Source organism: Notechis scutatus, chromosome 1 (assembly GCF_049901735.1).
Source record: "Notechis scutatus isolate UNSWTSFEM ecotype Mainland chromosome 1, rNotScu1.2, whole genome shotgun sequence".
NCBI classification, from domain to species: Eukaryota; Metazoa; Chordata; class Lepidosauria; order Squamata; family Elapidae; genus Notechis; species Notechis scutatus.
In genome coordinates, this window is record NC_142009.1 from 238280423 (window position 1) to 238296699 (window position 16277).

The 16277-nt window shown below is 35.8% G+C and overlaps 1 protein-coding gene across 1 annotated transcript in view; it reads left to right on the forward strand.

Moving 5' to 3' along the window:
* The first annotated feature begins 894 nt into the window (after positions 1-894).
* The window catches only part of LOC113412532 (uncharacterized), a 71566-nt gene continuing 56183 nt past the window's right edge, over positions 895-16277 (forward strand). Inside the window, exons 1-11 of the mRNA XM_026668245.2 lie at positions 895-1049; positions 2929-3000; positions 4405-4666; positions 7567-7681; positions 9434-9524; positions 10961-11070; positions 11655-11868; positions 13521-13646; positions 13913-14030; positions 14870-15008; positions 15603-15713. Coding sequence (XP_026524030.2) covers positions 977-1049; positions 2929-3000; positions 4405-4666; positions 7567-7681; positions 9434-9524; positions 10961-11070; positions 11655-11868; positions 13521-13646; positions 13913-14030; positions 14870-15008; positions 15603-15713 — 1431 coding nt within the window. The 5' untranslated portion in view covers positions 895-976. The remainder of the gene's footprint in view (positions 1050-2928; positions 3001-4404; positions 4667-7566; positions 7682-9433; positions 9525-10960; positions 11071-11654; positions 11869-13520; positions 13647-13912; positions 14031-14869; positions 15009-15602; positions 15714-16277) is intronic.

Sequence of the window (16277 nt, forward strand, 5' to 3'; positions counted from 1 at the left end):
TGTTTCCTCTCATGTTTTATCACTTGCAGTAGAAATGCATTTCACCATTAATTTAGAACAGTCTACTATGGTGTCCACAGAGCAAGTTATGGAATAGGCCTATTTCCCAACAACTCTTATTTATTAGGTTCTCACTATTCAATCAAACTTTTTCCCCCCCACAGACTAGCACTGATGATGTTACCTAGTTAGGATAATGAAATGTTTGAAAGAAAACAAGCAAGCTCAGAGAACACCAAGGACCCCTCACTTCAACCCTGAGCTACAAATAGTCTCCTTTATTGGCAAAATATTGTAAAATATTGTTTTTCACTATCTAATCAAACTATTTTTTCAGACAGTGATACCAGTCTGAATCTGATGAATAGAAAGGCTACTGCAGCAGGGCGTTTCTGTTGTGATCCTTACTCAGTGCCTCTATCTGCGATATATTAGGAGAAATCAAATGAGTTGGGTAGTTCAAGTCTCAAGCCTCATCAGTCCCGAATACTGTACAAGCAAGCACCCCCAGTGCTGAGATGTTGGCTCAAGATAATAGAAATCTTACTTCTTTTCTATATTCCCCATTTAATCAATGCTTAACAACAATACTTAGCAATATCCAGAACCTTAAATAATAGTCTGTTTTCCACAAAACCATGTTCTGGCTCAAAAGATCCTTGAACTTACTTTTTTTTTTCTCCAGGATCTTCAACGTTTTTTGTTTTTTTTTTCCAAAGAAGGATTCATTTCTGATTTCCCTTACTAGATGGAACTTTGACAAAAAACAATACACCTCACCAAAAGCAAACAGTCTTAGCTTAACCATCAAGGAAATGGAAGAGCATCCTCTATTTACCTCTCACAGCTCCACCTTGTTAGTTGCATGGAAAAATAGTCCAAATCTCCCACTATATAAGAGTTTAGGAGTTCAGGTGACTTTGTCCTGCTGGTCAGAGCCTGGCTGCACACACGTTGCTACCAAGCTCCATTCAAGATGGGGTTTGGTACAGGACCCAAGATACCATTATGGGCTGTAATTCTAGTGATCTGCTGTATCCAACAGAAAGGTAAAAAAAAACTCTCATTTTTGTGATATATTTGTAAAAATAAAAAGCAATCAAATATATAGTAAATTGATTTTGAAAAACACAGGTGATTTGATTTGTAAATTATACGGATTTTTCAATTTCAGCAAATTCCTTTCCCCAACAGTTAGTACTATTTAAACTAAATATTTAATGTACCTTCATTGAAGGAAGCATTAATTTGATGCAGCCTGAAGTACAACATGCTTAATGATATATCTATGAGGAAGGCTTTGAAGATTAAATCTAATCTTATAAAAGCATAAACCTCCCTCCAAACATTATTTCATTCTGAATACACATTTCTTATCAAAATAATTAGCTTGTAGTGATGAAGTTTACTGATGTCTCTTGTTTAGAAAGATTTCAAAAGAAAGACTTTTTAAGTTATCCCAGTGCCTTCGTTAATTTGTATAGCCTATATGGAATTTGGAAACTTAACATTCAAAGAAAAATAACAATATCCCTTTTGAACTATGCTACTTATTTGAAGAGATTGGAATGAGTGAAGCATTTTTGGCTGAAGAAGAAGGTCTTGAACTATTTCATTTTTAATTAAAATATTAATCCTTGCAGTCTATAACTAAGCTTTGAAGAACAATAACAGTAACAGCTTCCCTTTATCTCATGTCTACAAAACTTGTGCAGTTTTGTAGACATGAGTATACAGTATATTCTGTATAGTTTATTGTTGTATTGGAGATTAATTCTCTTATCAAAACGTGAATATTGTTGAAAAAGGAAAAAGTATTCATTCTTCTTAATTATATAAATGGAGAGATGGAATGAGACTCAGTGTTCAGACACCCATGTCTTTGCATCTGACTTCATCTTTTATCTGGATTACAAAACCTGGATTGCCACCAGATAGGAACAAAGAGTCAGTTTTCTGTATTATTATTTTTTGAAGCTGATATTAAGAAATGACAGACAATCCTTTTAATAGCAAATGAATGTGAATCAAGTTTTTGATTTGAATTTAGACTAACATGTTTTCCATTTGGTTGTTAGAGTAATATGGATTCATCTCATTCAAGAACCATTAAGGAGACCTGTTCTGCTCCATCCCATGAAGCATCTGATAGTTACTGCCCCTCTCCCCTGAATTGAAACACATATCCTCTTATACCATCAATCTATAAAGCCTTTGAATATATAAAACAGAAACAAATGAAATTATTCATTTTTAATCAGCTACATTGATTGCCATTAATTTGCAACCTTAATCCTTGATTCTACTATTTGCAGTGCTCAAAAATATCATTTTTCCCATTCAGACAAACAAGATTATTAAGGGCATAACTTGTGTTAGATTATGCCCATGTAAAATATTTCTTCATTTTAGTTAGATGTTATACTATATCAATTAATCCAAGTTGGAGGATCTCAAGAATCTCTGCAATCTTTTCAAAATGTCCTATTTTTCTATATTTTATGTGGAACTTTCTCCCACAGATAGCTTCCACATAAATATATGGGGAATCACTAAAATTGGGTCTAAAAAGCCAGTATATCTTGAGGGTACATGATGGAAGAATGGGGCAGAGATGAGCAAATGGGAGGTGGGTCTTGACAACCCTTTTGTGAATATGTGACCACCTGTATTGAAACCACTGAAATATATCATTAAATCATAAATAAAAGAGATGCACGTGTTCAACTTTAGCAGGAAAACCAAATAAAGGAGGCATAAACTGAATTTAGTCACGCAACTAAAAAAGGAAAAAATAATGAAAAAATCAAGCTCTGCTCATTCATATGACATAATGTTATTATTGTTTCACCCATTGAGGCTCTTGTTTGACTGCTTCTGCTGTATGTGTGCACACAAACAACCACGTGTTCTTCTTTTTTTCTGTAGCTTCAAGTGTAGAAGATGTACCTGAAAGAGTTACCATCATCCCACCATTGAAAAAAATTGCTGTTATATCATGTAAGTGACTAAAATGAAATGTTCTTGTATCTATGAGTTTTAGTTACAAAGCCAGCAATGTTAATAAAGCATCTAATATAGGTAGTCCTTGACTTATAACCACAAGTGAACCCAAAATTTATGTTGCTAAGTGAGAAATCTGTTGTGACTTTTGCCCCATTTTACCACTTTTCTTGCCACATTTGTTAAGTGAATCACTGTAGTTGTTGAAGTAATAACATGGTTGTTAAATGAATTTGGTTTCCCTGTTGACTTTGCTTGTTAGAAGGTTGCACAAGATGATCACATGACCCTGGGACAATGCAACCATCATAAATATGAGTCAGTTTTGGTAACTATATTACAAAAGAAGGTGTTGAGAATTTGGAAGAAATTGCAAAGAGAAGCAACTATGATAATGAAAGGCCCGGAGACAAAAGCATATGGAGAAAGATTGCAGGATGTAGCTAGTCTGGAGAAAAGAAGGACTGGGGTGACATGATAACAGTATTCCAGTATTTGAGGGGCCACCACAGAGAAAAGGGGGTCAACTTATTTTCCAAAGCATCAGAAGGCAAGAGACGAAACAATGGATAGAAACTAATCAAGGAGATAACAATCTGGAACTAAGGAGAAACTTCCTAACAGTGAGGACAATTAACCAGTGGAACAGCTTGCCTTCAGAAGTTGTAGGTGCTCCATCACTGGAGATTTTTAGGAAAACACAAGATAGCCACCTGTTTGAAATGGTATAGGGTCTCCTGCTTGGGCCGGGAGTTGGACTAGGATCGGATTAGAAGACCTCCAAGGTCCCTTCCAGCAACATTCTGATCTTATTTCCACAACAATAGCAATCTGCTTAGTTGTATTTACAGATCTTTGCAACTAGTTTTAAACCTATTATGATGCAGAGAAATCTGCTGCCTGTTGTAGCCTGCTAAAGACACAAGGCTTCTTTTACTACTGCTGATCTTGCTTGTTTGCACTTTAGCAAACTCATGTTAGTAAGTATCTAATTATGGTTTACTCCAGTTGATACACGGGAATGAGGCAGTAATCTTGTGGATTTGCTTCATGATTGCTCCACAATTATCCAGCTTCCTCCAGGCTGGTTTTCCTCTAGAAGAACTTTCTTTACCATGATAGCAGATATGTTGGTCTTCATCACACTTGGGAAGACATTAGAGTAGGGGACCCAGGCCTAGAGAAAATCCAGAACTACTATTACTCCATTTCTAAGTCAAGAACACGAAAGAAGAAATCACCAGAGCAAAATGGAGAAGGAGCCAAATGCTGCAAAGCTCTTCCCTGTCTAAATGTTTATGCTCTATGCCCCTCTATTTATCCACCCCAAACAAAATGTAATAACGGTGTATGTATTAATATGTTTGTATTAATTATTTACATCCTCTTGGATTTTCACAGCCTTTCACTCCGCTCATAACGGACAGATCTGCAGCACATGGGGTTCCTTTCACTTCAAGACATTTGATGGTGACATTTATAATTTTCCTGGAGCCTGCAATTACATATTTGCTTCCCATTGCGCTGAAACATTTGAGGACTTCAATATACAAATTAGACGCCAAATAGTAGGGAACACCTCCACAATTAGCTATATTGCCGTGATTCTGGCTGGGACAAATTTTAAAATGGAAAAGGATAACATTTTGGTAAACGACAAACGGTAAGTCCTTAGTTCTGCATGCTGAACAGTATGCTTTGTGGAGATTCTCATCTAGAATCCACAACATACTCTGAATTCTGTATTTCTCAAAATTTTCATGTGGAAGTATCGTCTACAGACATAGGCATCCACAAAAGAGGGATAAGAGAAGGGAAAATCATGGACTGTGACACAAACTCAGCCTTTACATATTTGCATACAACACTAGACCATAAATGCAAAAGGGCAGAAGATGTATTGTGATAACACATATGCGCATTATGTCATCATCATGGTTAGTATTGACAACTATCACCAAACATTCCTGAAGATGCAGATGTTTGTAATGTCAAAACACTTGCAAATGAGTACATGATTTGAGGACATCCTAAGTGGCATTATTTCAAACATGCATGATGAAGACAAGTTAGATTTTTCAGACCAGTTTCTGTTCCTTCTAATTTTTGGAACATGAGTAAAGAAACAAGCAGAACATCATGGTAAGAAGTTATGTGCAGCATACATGTGGAAGAAAAGAAGTCCAAATACTTACATCATCTCATCAGATTACCTTTATTTTTCCTTTTGTGGGTTTTAAATATAGGAAGGGTTGCAATCCTTAGGTGAGTTGATAGCTATGTGACCATCTTAAGAGGCTAGATAATGGCTAGAAGAAATTATCCATCAGAAACTGTTCTTCTAATCAATAGGAGTTGGCAAGAACAAATTACTGTGGTATTATATAGATTTGGAAAGGAATAGAAAGTTTTGTTTAGGTTTCATGTATTTGCTACCTCTTTACATTCACCTTCACTAAGGAAGGTCCCTGCCTGTTGACTATGCTGATTGAAATTGATTGTTGGAACATTTGGAGAATCTTAACGGGGAGTAGCTAGCCTGTAGGCACATCTGTATTTACTATTTAAAATGCTTGTGTCCGGTGTTTAATGGTCATACAAGTTTGGTTTTAAGCTAATTTAAGAAAATCCTATCAAGACTGAGACACCTAGGCAAGTTTGCAAGGTATTTATGCTAATTGCAAACTCTATGGCCTTTCATTGGTCAGTTACCCACCCACCCCTTCTTTTGTGTAAAAACAATTGTCAATCACCTTCTTTCACATGGACAGCCCTACAGAATGGAATGGAATGGAATGGAATGGAATAGAATAGAATAGAATAGAATAGAATAGAATAGAATAGAATAGAAGCTGGAAGGGATCTTGGAGATCTTCTAGTCCAGCCCTCTGCTCAAGCAGCAGAACCTTTACTATCTCAGACAAGTGACTATCCAGCCTCTTCTTAAAAACCTCTCGTGATGTAATGCCCACGGTTTCTGGAGGCAAGCTGTTCCACTAGTTAATTGTTCTCACTGTTAGGAAATTTCTCCTTAATTCTTTACAAGATGTATATACATGTGTGTATATGTGTGCATGTGTAGACAAAGTTGAATTTTGATATACAAAGGTAAAGTATGAAAATATGCAGGCATAAGAAGCAATCCTTTTTACAGAATAATCCTTTCTTACCACCTTACAGATTTTAAAGCTATCTGTGTAATGAATGTTGTAATCGTGCAATTGGTGGTGTACAGGTAGACCTCAATTTACAACCACAGTTGATCCCAAAATTTCCATTGCTAAGCAAGGTGGTTGTTGAGTGAGTTTTGTCCCCTTTTTTGATCTTCCTTGCCACACTTGTTAAATGAATCACTGCAGTTGTTAAGTGACCCATGTGGTCATTAAAGTGAACCTGACTTCCCCCTTGACTTTGCTTCTCAGAAGATTGCCAAAGGTGATCACATGGCCTCGGGAAACTGCAACTGTCATAAATACATGCCAGTTGCCAAGCATCCAAATTTTGATCACATGGCCATGGGAATACTGCAGTGGTCATAAGTGTGAAAAAAGGTTACTTTTTTTCAGTGCTGTGGTCACCTTGAATACTAAAAAATGGCTGTAAGTCAAGGGGCTACCTGTACTCACTTTAGAAATAGCTGCTGAGGGCAGAAGCTTTTTTAATTGCCGTACTATTTTTTTCTTCCCTCAATTTGTTAGGTTTCTCCATGAGTTTATTATTAAGTCTGTCACTGCATTATTTTATTGTTTTCCTAGTCATTCATAAAGGGGATGCCATGGCTCAGTGGCTAAGGCACTGAGCTTGTCAATCAGAAAGGTCAGCGGTTCGGCGGTTCAAATACCTAGCACCATGTAACGGAATGAGCTCCTGTTCGAACCTAGCAGTTCGAAAGCATGTAAAAATGCAAGTAGAAAAATAGGGACCACTTTGGTGGGAAGGTAGCAGCATTCTGTGCACCTTTGGCATTTAGTCATGCCAGCCACATGACCATGGAGATGTCTTTGGACAGCGCTGGCTCTTCGGCTTTGTAACTGAGATGAACACCACCCCCTAGAGCTGGAAATGACTAACATGTATGCATGAGGGGAATCTTTACCTTTACCTTTAGTCATTCATAGCTGAGTATTATCATAGCACTCACATTAACTATACTTCTAAAAAATATTACAGGTCATAATAAGTAGTGACTCAGTTGAAGGGGCATTCCTGCCTCTTCAAAGTAGTCAATGACCTATTGGAAATAGTCAGGAGCACTCAATGTAATATGAAAAAGTATGTTTAGAAAGTAGGAAGTAGAACAGAAATTGAGCCCATCTGGCACTAGTGAATAGATATAAAGACAATGGTGGCTATTCGAACTACTATTTGCCTGTTTTGCCCATATCTTTTATATTAACTATAAGATAAAACATCATCAAGACACCAATACCCCCTTCCCCCCCCAAAAAAAGGAACCTTGAGTAAATACTGCATCCCTAAAATTCCAGGCAAAAAAAAAGGGGGGGGCTTGTACAAATATTGTGACATAAATGACACTCTGTATTTCTCATGCATTCTGATCAGGATCCAGTTACCTTACAATGGACCTGGATTTGAAATAGAGAACTTTTTCAACTATATTAAAATGGAAAGTAAAATTGGCTTAACCCTCATGTGGAATAAAGAAGACAGTCTAATGGTAAGTATATAATGATGCAGAACTGATAAATGTGAGCTGAAACAAAATAGAGATGGATGGATGGAATTTAGTTTCAGATGCCAGCTTCTTTCAAAATATTCTATGCCTATACACTTTCTGCATTCTGTGATTTCTGATCACTCTCGCTTTTAGAGCTCACTTCCCAAATAGAGAGACACAGAGAGACAACTGAAGTTAAGCTATCTTTATGTTTGATTCAGAATTCCCAATAGTGTTAAAAGCCATAGCCAAGTGGCCAATAATCATATTGTACAACCATTGAAAACAACACTAGCTGCTTACTGTGGCAAGGCTTTGCTTATGATGCATAAATAAGGCCACACATTACAACCACATACGTCACAAATCATCCCTCTCAATACAGATATGATGACTAAAATTCAAAAGTCAAGTTTATTTGCAAGGATTTCCTCTCAGAAATGGCAGTTACATACTGAAATGTTCTCCCTTGCTGCCTGAGGGAGCTTCATTTCATCTTTCAAATCAGGGGTGGGCTGCTATGGGTTCGGGAGAACCTGTAGTTAACATTATAGCTGCTTTGGCAAACTGCCAAATCCCACCCCTGGCTGTCCCCCACCTACCTCACCCCACCCCTCCCAGGAGTCTTCACACCGCCCATTTTGGATGCGAGGTAAGTGCAGAGCCTGTGCAGAGGCTTGGGGAGGGTGAAAAATGGGCCTCCTGGAAGTTCCAGCCTCTGGAGGGCCTCCGGAGCCCAGGGAGGGCGAAAACACCCCATCCCCGCCATGGTGCAGGAGTCTGACTAGGTCATGCCCACCAGAGAATCCATTACTGAATTTTTCGAAGCCCACCCTGATTCAAATGGGGTAATAATGAAAAGAGATGGCTAAGCTGGAATGATAACTCTACATCTAAGTTCAAATTTAATGTATCAAGCAAAGAGATGGCTCAAATTAAGAATTAATCAATTAGCAAACCAAGGTAATATAATAATTAAATTAAGACTTCAGTTGGGGAGTCCTGGGTTTAATCTCCATTGAAACATGGCCGAGGCAATCATTCTTCCTTTCTGGTTGATCTATCTTACAAATTGTTCTTATAGGATAAGCTTAAAGAATGATCCTCTATATAACACCTTGAGTTCTCAGAGAAAAAGTAGTATATAAATGCAATAAAATAAGACAATGAGTAGAAACACAAACCAAAGTAATACTTGTTCCTCCTTTAAACTTCTCAGTTAGCTATAAAGACAAGGAATGTTCTTTCAAATGTTCTTGTTGCCATTAATGATCCTAGATAATGGTCCTTTATTTATTTCATACTGAACTAAGCTACCAAGCATGTTTCTACACCTGACATTTGATTTCAATTTTTAAAGATAAAAGCACATTTAGATTATATATTTTGTATATACACAAGTCTGTAATCTCAAATTTTATTGTGTGGTAATTTATTAATTTCATCTTATTTGGAAAATTTGGGGTTTGGGGATGTTTCCCTCAAAAGGACAGAAATGATAAGGGAAACATGGGGATTGCTTTTGTTAGGACTGGTACAATGAAAATGAGGTTGTTATGAATAATATTGAGCCTGTGACTCACAAAGGAAACCCCAATTTTCTATCCAATAAATTCACTTTGGATCGTTGAAACGTAACTTTGATACACACTATTTTGGTTTATCTAGTGCAAGCATTGTCTTGAATTTCTAATATTTATTAGGGAGAGTTAATCTACTACATGTTATCAACCTTCTCAAATGTAATTTCAGCTGGAACTTGATAAAAAATATGCCAATAGTACCTGTGGACTTTGTGGAGATTTTAATGGCATTTCAAAATACAAAGAATTTTATTTTGAGAGTAAGTATATATAAAAAAGCTTATTGAATTTTTTTATCACAGTTTATCCCTCTTTACACAATGAATGCTACAGAAGAATACTCTACTTTTTCTTAATCCTGATTTTTCAATAAAGTAGAATAGCAGAAAAACCTTTTTTCCTCAATATTTTGATCATTAGTATTAACAACCTGGTAATTTTGCTTCATACCTGTCATACTTCACTTTTTATGTCTTGGATGAGTATTAGGTTGCATATTAACCAAATCAAAGAAGTTCTCAAACTTTAAATGTTCTCAAATTTAGAATTAGTATTTTAATCACCTTGTTCTCTGACTTAAGAATATCAAATCATTTATTATTACAAAATGATATGTAGATATTTTATTATTTTAAGTTTGAAAGATGCAACTGTATGACATTTGGGACTAAAACAAGATGCTTTTTCCTTTTTAACCACAATATCAGGGTCATAACTTGTACTGAAAAGTTAAACAAAAACAAAAAGAATTCCTATATTATTCAGTGGCAAAGTACTTCTATAGTGGTGTCAAGAAAAACTGCACAATGTCTATGTAATTACCAGGAATTAATCTTAACTCGGGAGTGTCTCTTCATTTTTCCCATCTCCCCTTATTAAATCACCTCATACTTTATGTAGAGACAGATTCTGAGAGGTCTACATCAATATAATTTCATATGAAAAATTTATATCAGGAAACAACAACTGAATGAAAAACTGCTGGTGACCTTTTACCATTACACTATACAGAGTATTTTGACTTGCACCTATGTATGGTTTGCCAATTGCACAGTGGCAGATAGGACAGCACTCCAGAGGGTTTAACATCATTGCCCAGAGGATCATTGGTTGCCCTCTCCCCTCTTTGGAAGGGCTTTATACACTCCCGCTGCCTTGAGAAAGTTCAAAACATTCTTAAAATCCATCTCATTCTGGGCACCCTTTTTTTGAAATATTACTATCTGGCAGACTGTACAGGATAATAAAAACAAGGACAAATAGGCTGAAAAACAGCTTCTATCCCAGGGCAGTAACTATATTGAATTCTACTTTATAGTGAAACGGTAATGCAATATCAGGGGTTTTCAATTCAATTGTATAGAATGTGAAAGATGTATGTTTTTGTTTTATTTTTATAGTTGTAATGTACACTGAAGATGGCATTTAAGTTTGTTGTATGAAGTGTAATGACAATAAAGTAAACTAACTAACTAATATTCTCTCTTATGTATGAAAGTTGAGGTGCTACAAACAAGAAAGAGCTCTTTAATTTAATGGGATTGAATTTAGATTAATTGTGCTTTTCTGGAAGCCATACAGACCTTTAGATCTTGATCAACTTTCATAGCTAATTTTAAATGGCATTTCTGAAAGGAAATCTTAGACAGAGGTACTACTAGCATACAAATCTCTATTATGACTTTATTTTTTGAAGATACCCCCATAACAGACTTCCAGTTTGGGAATCAATGGAAGGTGAATGATCCAACAGAAGATTGTGAGGATCCTATACCACCTCCTCAGAAGAATTGCACTGATGAATATGTGAGAATGTTCTTTCTTGTTCTTCTGCTTTGCATTTTTCTAATTTGCAAAAGGATTCTAGAATCTTACATTTAATATGTACTAGTTGCCATTTCATTAAAAACAATTGATTCTCTCTCAGTCCACCCCACAGCTATATTATTATAATATTGTGTGATGGAAGGTAGAGAGGATCTGAATTTCCAAGAGGGTAAGGATACATTCCAAAGGAATAAGAGGCAAACTCAGTCTAGATGTTATGAATGAGAAGAAGAGAGTGAAGACAGCTCTGCTTTAATAGTTCTCAGAGTATATTGTAGATGCAGATTAGTAGATTGCTCAGTCTGGCAAGATTTTACCTATGTATGAAACATACATAAAGAATTCAGCTTGGAAGAATTATGAAGTATTGATCTTGGTTTGGGGTCTGACATTTTAGGTTGGAATCTAACTTTGGAGGAAGGGCTTACGTTACTATGTAAAATATCTAATCTAATATCTAATACAAGCATGAAAAATGAGGGCTGTGTTTTTTTTAAGGGAAAGCCCCCATTTTAGAAAGAAATTGTTTCATAAAATCTTTTGCCTTTTGTTTTTCCATCTAGGATATTTGTCGGAAAATACTAACTGGTTCTGCATTTATTGAATGTAATGATATTGTCAATGTGAATAGCTACATTGATGCTTGTGTACATGACATGTGTCTCTGTAATGAAGTTGAAAAATCCTCCTGCCTCTGTGAAACTTTCACTGAATACTCTCGACAATGTGCTCATGCGGGTGGCCAACCTCAAAACTGGAGAAGTCTAGAACTATGCCGTAAGTATAAACAAGTGACCAAAGTAATTTGACTCTAATCTCTCCCTCTAGCTAGACTATGGGTGTCAAACTTGTGGTGTCATGTTGCTGTCATGTGACGTTTCATGAAGTTTTTTCCCTGGGGTGGGCGTGGCCTGCACATGACACATCTAGCCCGCAGGCTGCCAGTTTGACTCCCCTGTTCTAGACTTCATCAGGATTCTTGATTCAGATTCTTTTTCTAGTTGAAAGTATGGAAATGAAAGAGTGCTGCCAAAACAAGAAACTATGAAATTTGGAAGGTTGAAAATATACGAGTTAATAGATTTCTACTTGCAACAGAAAACAATGAATAAATATTACATTACAAATAAAAGATTATTTTATTTTAAAAGATCTCTGTACTAGTTTTAGAGTTATGAACAGCTTGAAGGATCAGAGAAGATGCAAGTCTTACCTTCCCAGACAAACACAGTTGAAAGGAACTGGGAAAGTCACAAAGATTACAAACATAATCATTCTTTAAAAATATTAAAACATATTAGCCCTATTCTTTAAGCAATGAGATGAAGAAAGGAACTGGATGAACAATTGGATGTGTGCTTGTGTGTGACAAGCTGTGCTTTTTCTGCTCAGTTATTCAGCTAAAATGAGAAACAGCTGAACTGGGTTATCAATCACTGAGGAATCATGTTCTCACTTATACCATTTCTGCTTTCAAGAAGTCTTGAACAACGAAGCATCAAAGGAAAAGGAGAGAAAAATCCACAGAGATATCTTCTCTATGTGCGTGTCCATCAAAAAATAATAATGGATTTATATAAATTATAAACTATTTGGCTAGATTGGCAAGCATTCATAAATAAAGAACATGAAATATATGCAAAAAACAAGAGACAGGTGGTAGGATGTGCTGTGAGTAACCACTTTAGTTTAAAAATGATTTCTGAAAACATAATGGATTTCATTCAAAACAGTTAATTATGAACGGCAGTTGCTACTTAGAGTTGCATCCTGTATTACTGCAATATGTTCTACTTGGGGACACCTCAGGAGACTATCCAAGTGCTGATAGTTTATAAAATACAGTGGCCTACCTGTTACCTGACACATGTCCCCAAGAAGCATTTTACCTGTGCTGTGACCCCTGCATTGGCTTCAAGTAGCAAGTGGCTTTCAAGCACAAATTGAAGTGCTAGTTTTGCTGTATTAAGACCTATATTTTTGGCACTTACATATTCTCAGAATTCTATTCTTCAGGCTGGATTGAATGTACCAAGAGAAACTATATAGGTTCTCCCCATACAGTAAGGGGGACTGAAACACTGAGGGGCTATTTTTCCATGGCAGCATCAAGCAATTCAAATGATGCTGAAAACCAAGCTCTTCCGCAGAGTTTTTGTAGTATGAGCGACCACTATGTGAATTTTTGCTATTTATTGATTTTGGTTGGGATATGATGATGATGATGATGATGATGATGATGATGATGATGATGATGATGATGATTAAGATACAATTGTCCTGTTATCCTGGATGTCTTCAAATTATGGCATGTTGCAAGTCTAATGAAGAACGTGATTCATATTACTGATAATGACTCTCTGTCAGGCTTATTTTATGCCCAGCATGCTGTGTGGAGAACTGACCTGGTCTTACTGTTCTTATTTCAGCAATATCATGCCCTTCGGGTATGCACTATCAAGAATGTGGATCACCTTGTGCAAATACTTGTACTAATTCTGAAAGATCACATGTCTGTGAAGATCACTGCATAGACGGCTGCTTTTGTCCACCTGGTGAGCTGCTATCTTCAGCATAAATTATTCCTTTACTGAGGGAGGAGGGAAATGAGAGGATATAGTGCTAAGTATATATACTGGACTATCCTGCCAGTATTAACAGTATTAAAATAGTATTAACAGTATTAAAATAGTATTGTCTACTATATACAATTCCCTTCAGTACTTTCTTAAAAAATTGGTATAGAAGAATTTCAATGAAAATGAAATGAAACTGTTCTGGCACATGTTGAAAATCCATTATAATTTATTTTCCCCCATAGGAACTGTTCTGGATGACATCAATGGCAATGCCTGCATCCCCTTTGAGCAATGTTCCTGCATTTATAATGGAGAATCCTACGCTCCAGGGATGACATATTCAGCTCCATGCCGTTCCTGGTAATTACTATCTTTTGGTACATTTGACCAATCTTTTGTGCAGGAATCTAATTTTCATCTATGTTGTCAATAATTTTTATTTGTAATTCCTGATTTTGGGCTCTGATCTAAAGTCCATACTTCCATTTAACCTCTCAGATTGCATATATTATGACTGGCTATTAATCTATCCTTCAGATTCATTCAAAAGGAAGATTCTGCTGGATTTTTGAAGCTAGCTGGGTAACTAAAGAACAGCAGTTAACTAATGAATATATTGCTAAACTCTTTAGGAGAAAAGAAAATGTAATACTACTTTTTGCAGGTATTGTTCACTGTGACTTTGCAATATCAGAGAAAAAGGCTTTCTCACATTTGCAGCTATTACCTCTTCTGGTAATTGTTCCAAATGTATAGTGGAAGATAGCACATCTTTTTTACTAGCCGATAAACATTCAGAAATCTCAAAAAGAAGTGCAAAATGTTTTTCAATCGTGGTTGCAATAAGAAAACATTAAGCACTGTCATATCATTCCATGCTGGAAGATAAGCTATATATTTTTCTCTTTAATATTTTAGTGTATAGTTTCACATTAATGTTTGATATTATTTGGTCTGACAGCATAAATAAATAAACCTATGTGTAAACACTTCCTGCATTCTATTAATTTCCGGGAAATGAAGCTCTGATCATAAATCATGCCTACCATAGCTTTTGAATTGTAAGATACTCAATCAAACTAAGCATCTATAGTTACATGTTCAAAATGGGAATTTAACTGATGCCATAGCAAAATAATACAAGTAAGGTACTTTTTCTTCAAAGTTAAATCCCTAATTTTAGATTCTCTTTCCTCCAGTGTCTGCAGTGGTGGTGAGTGGAATTGCACAGAACTTCCTTGTCGTGGTATTTGCTCAATAGAAGGAGGATCGCATATCTCCACCTATGATGAAGTGTGGTATAATTTCCATGGAAAGTGTAATTATATTCTAACTAAGGCAAGTCATCTAAGATTTCACATTAGCAAAAATGTCTTTAGGTACACAACCTAAACCTGAGCTTTGTTTCTGGAATTATAAAATTACATTTATTGTTCCTGATGTCAATCCATTGCTATAAATATTAAATCACACAGTTTATCCAGTTTCTGTTTCTAGATTTTATTTATATCTTGCTTTTTTCCTTATAAAATGGTAGCTTTCTATTACATTTGTACATTAAAAAGAGGAACTCTTGGGTGATGGAGAAGAACTTCACCAAGCTATTGTTTTCTTTCCAGGAGATGTAAATGATAACCATTTAAAACTGATTAAGTCAATTACTATATTAGTGTAATCAAAAAAGCAGATAGAATGCTGCTCAATAAAGTGGTTTGATAATGAAAACAAAATTAACCTAGCTAGGAAGAGACTGAACAATTCAGAAAATGCTCTTAATCTGGCTCTTCACTTCTCTCTTCTAATAAGGTTGGTTCCCTTTCTTTGCAAAGTCAACCAAATTACTATAGAAATTATCCCAAAATATTTTTAAAGTAGCATCCTTGAAATCTATCTGTTGTGTGATTATTATTTTTCCTGATCTTTCTCCCCCAGATTTGTGAAGAAGAAACCTTTACTGTTCTTGGAGATCTTGGGCCATGTGGCTTTGCAGAGTCTGAGACTTGCTTAAAAATGGTGGCTCTTACCATCAATAGAGGAGAAACTGTAAGTACCGTAATGCATCAAAATGGCTCAGGTGCCATTGAGTTCAGAATCTGCATGTATCATTAGGCTTGTCTACTAATCTAAAAAATACCATTTGCTGACAAAATAATGAATATCTAATAAGCAGAATTCACTTCTTTTTCTATATTTAAACAAGAATTTCATTGCTAGAAGTAAAATGAAGGAGCTTTGAAACTTTGGATTACAGCACTTTAATTTCCTTTTCTTCTTAAGTAACAGTTCAGTTAAATTCCTGTCAACAACTAAACCAAATTAAATTAAACAGTTTATCTAAATATGAATTGATGAGAGGTGAGAATTTGACTTAGCACTTGTAATGTCTCTCCCTTCTTACCTTTCCTTCTACCTTCTTTTCCTCCCTTCCCATATAATTCATTTATACTTACAAACATATCCACATTTATATGTACAGTATATGAATACCATTAATATGTAGCTGTTAACATACTCTTGAGAAAAACAAAATAAAACACTGTGAGGAATTGGACATTGCTCAATCCTGCTCACATTCTCCTTCAAGAAAGGGAAAAACGGCTTCCAATA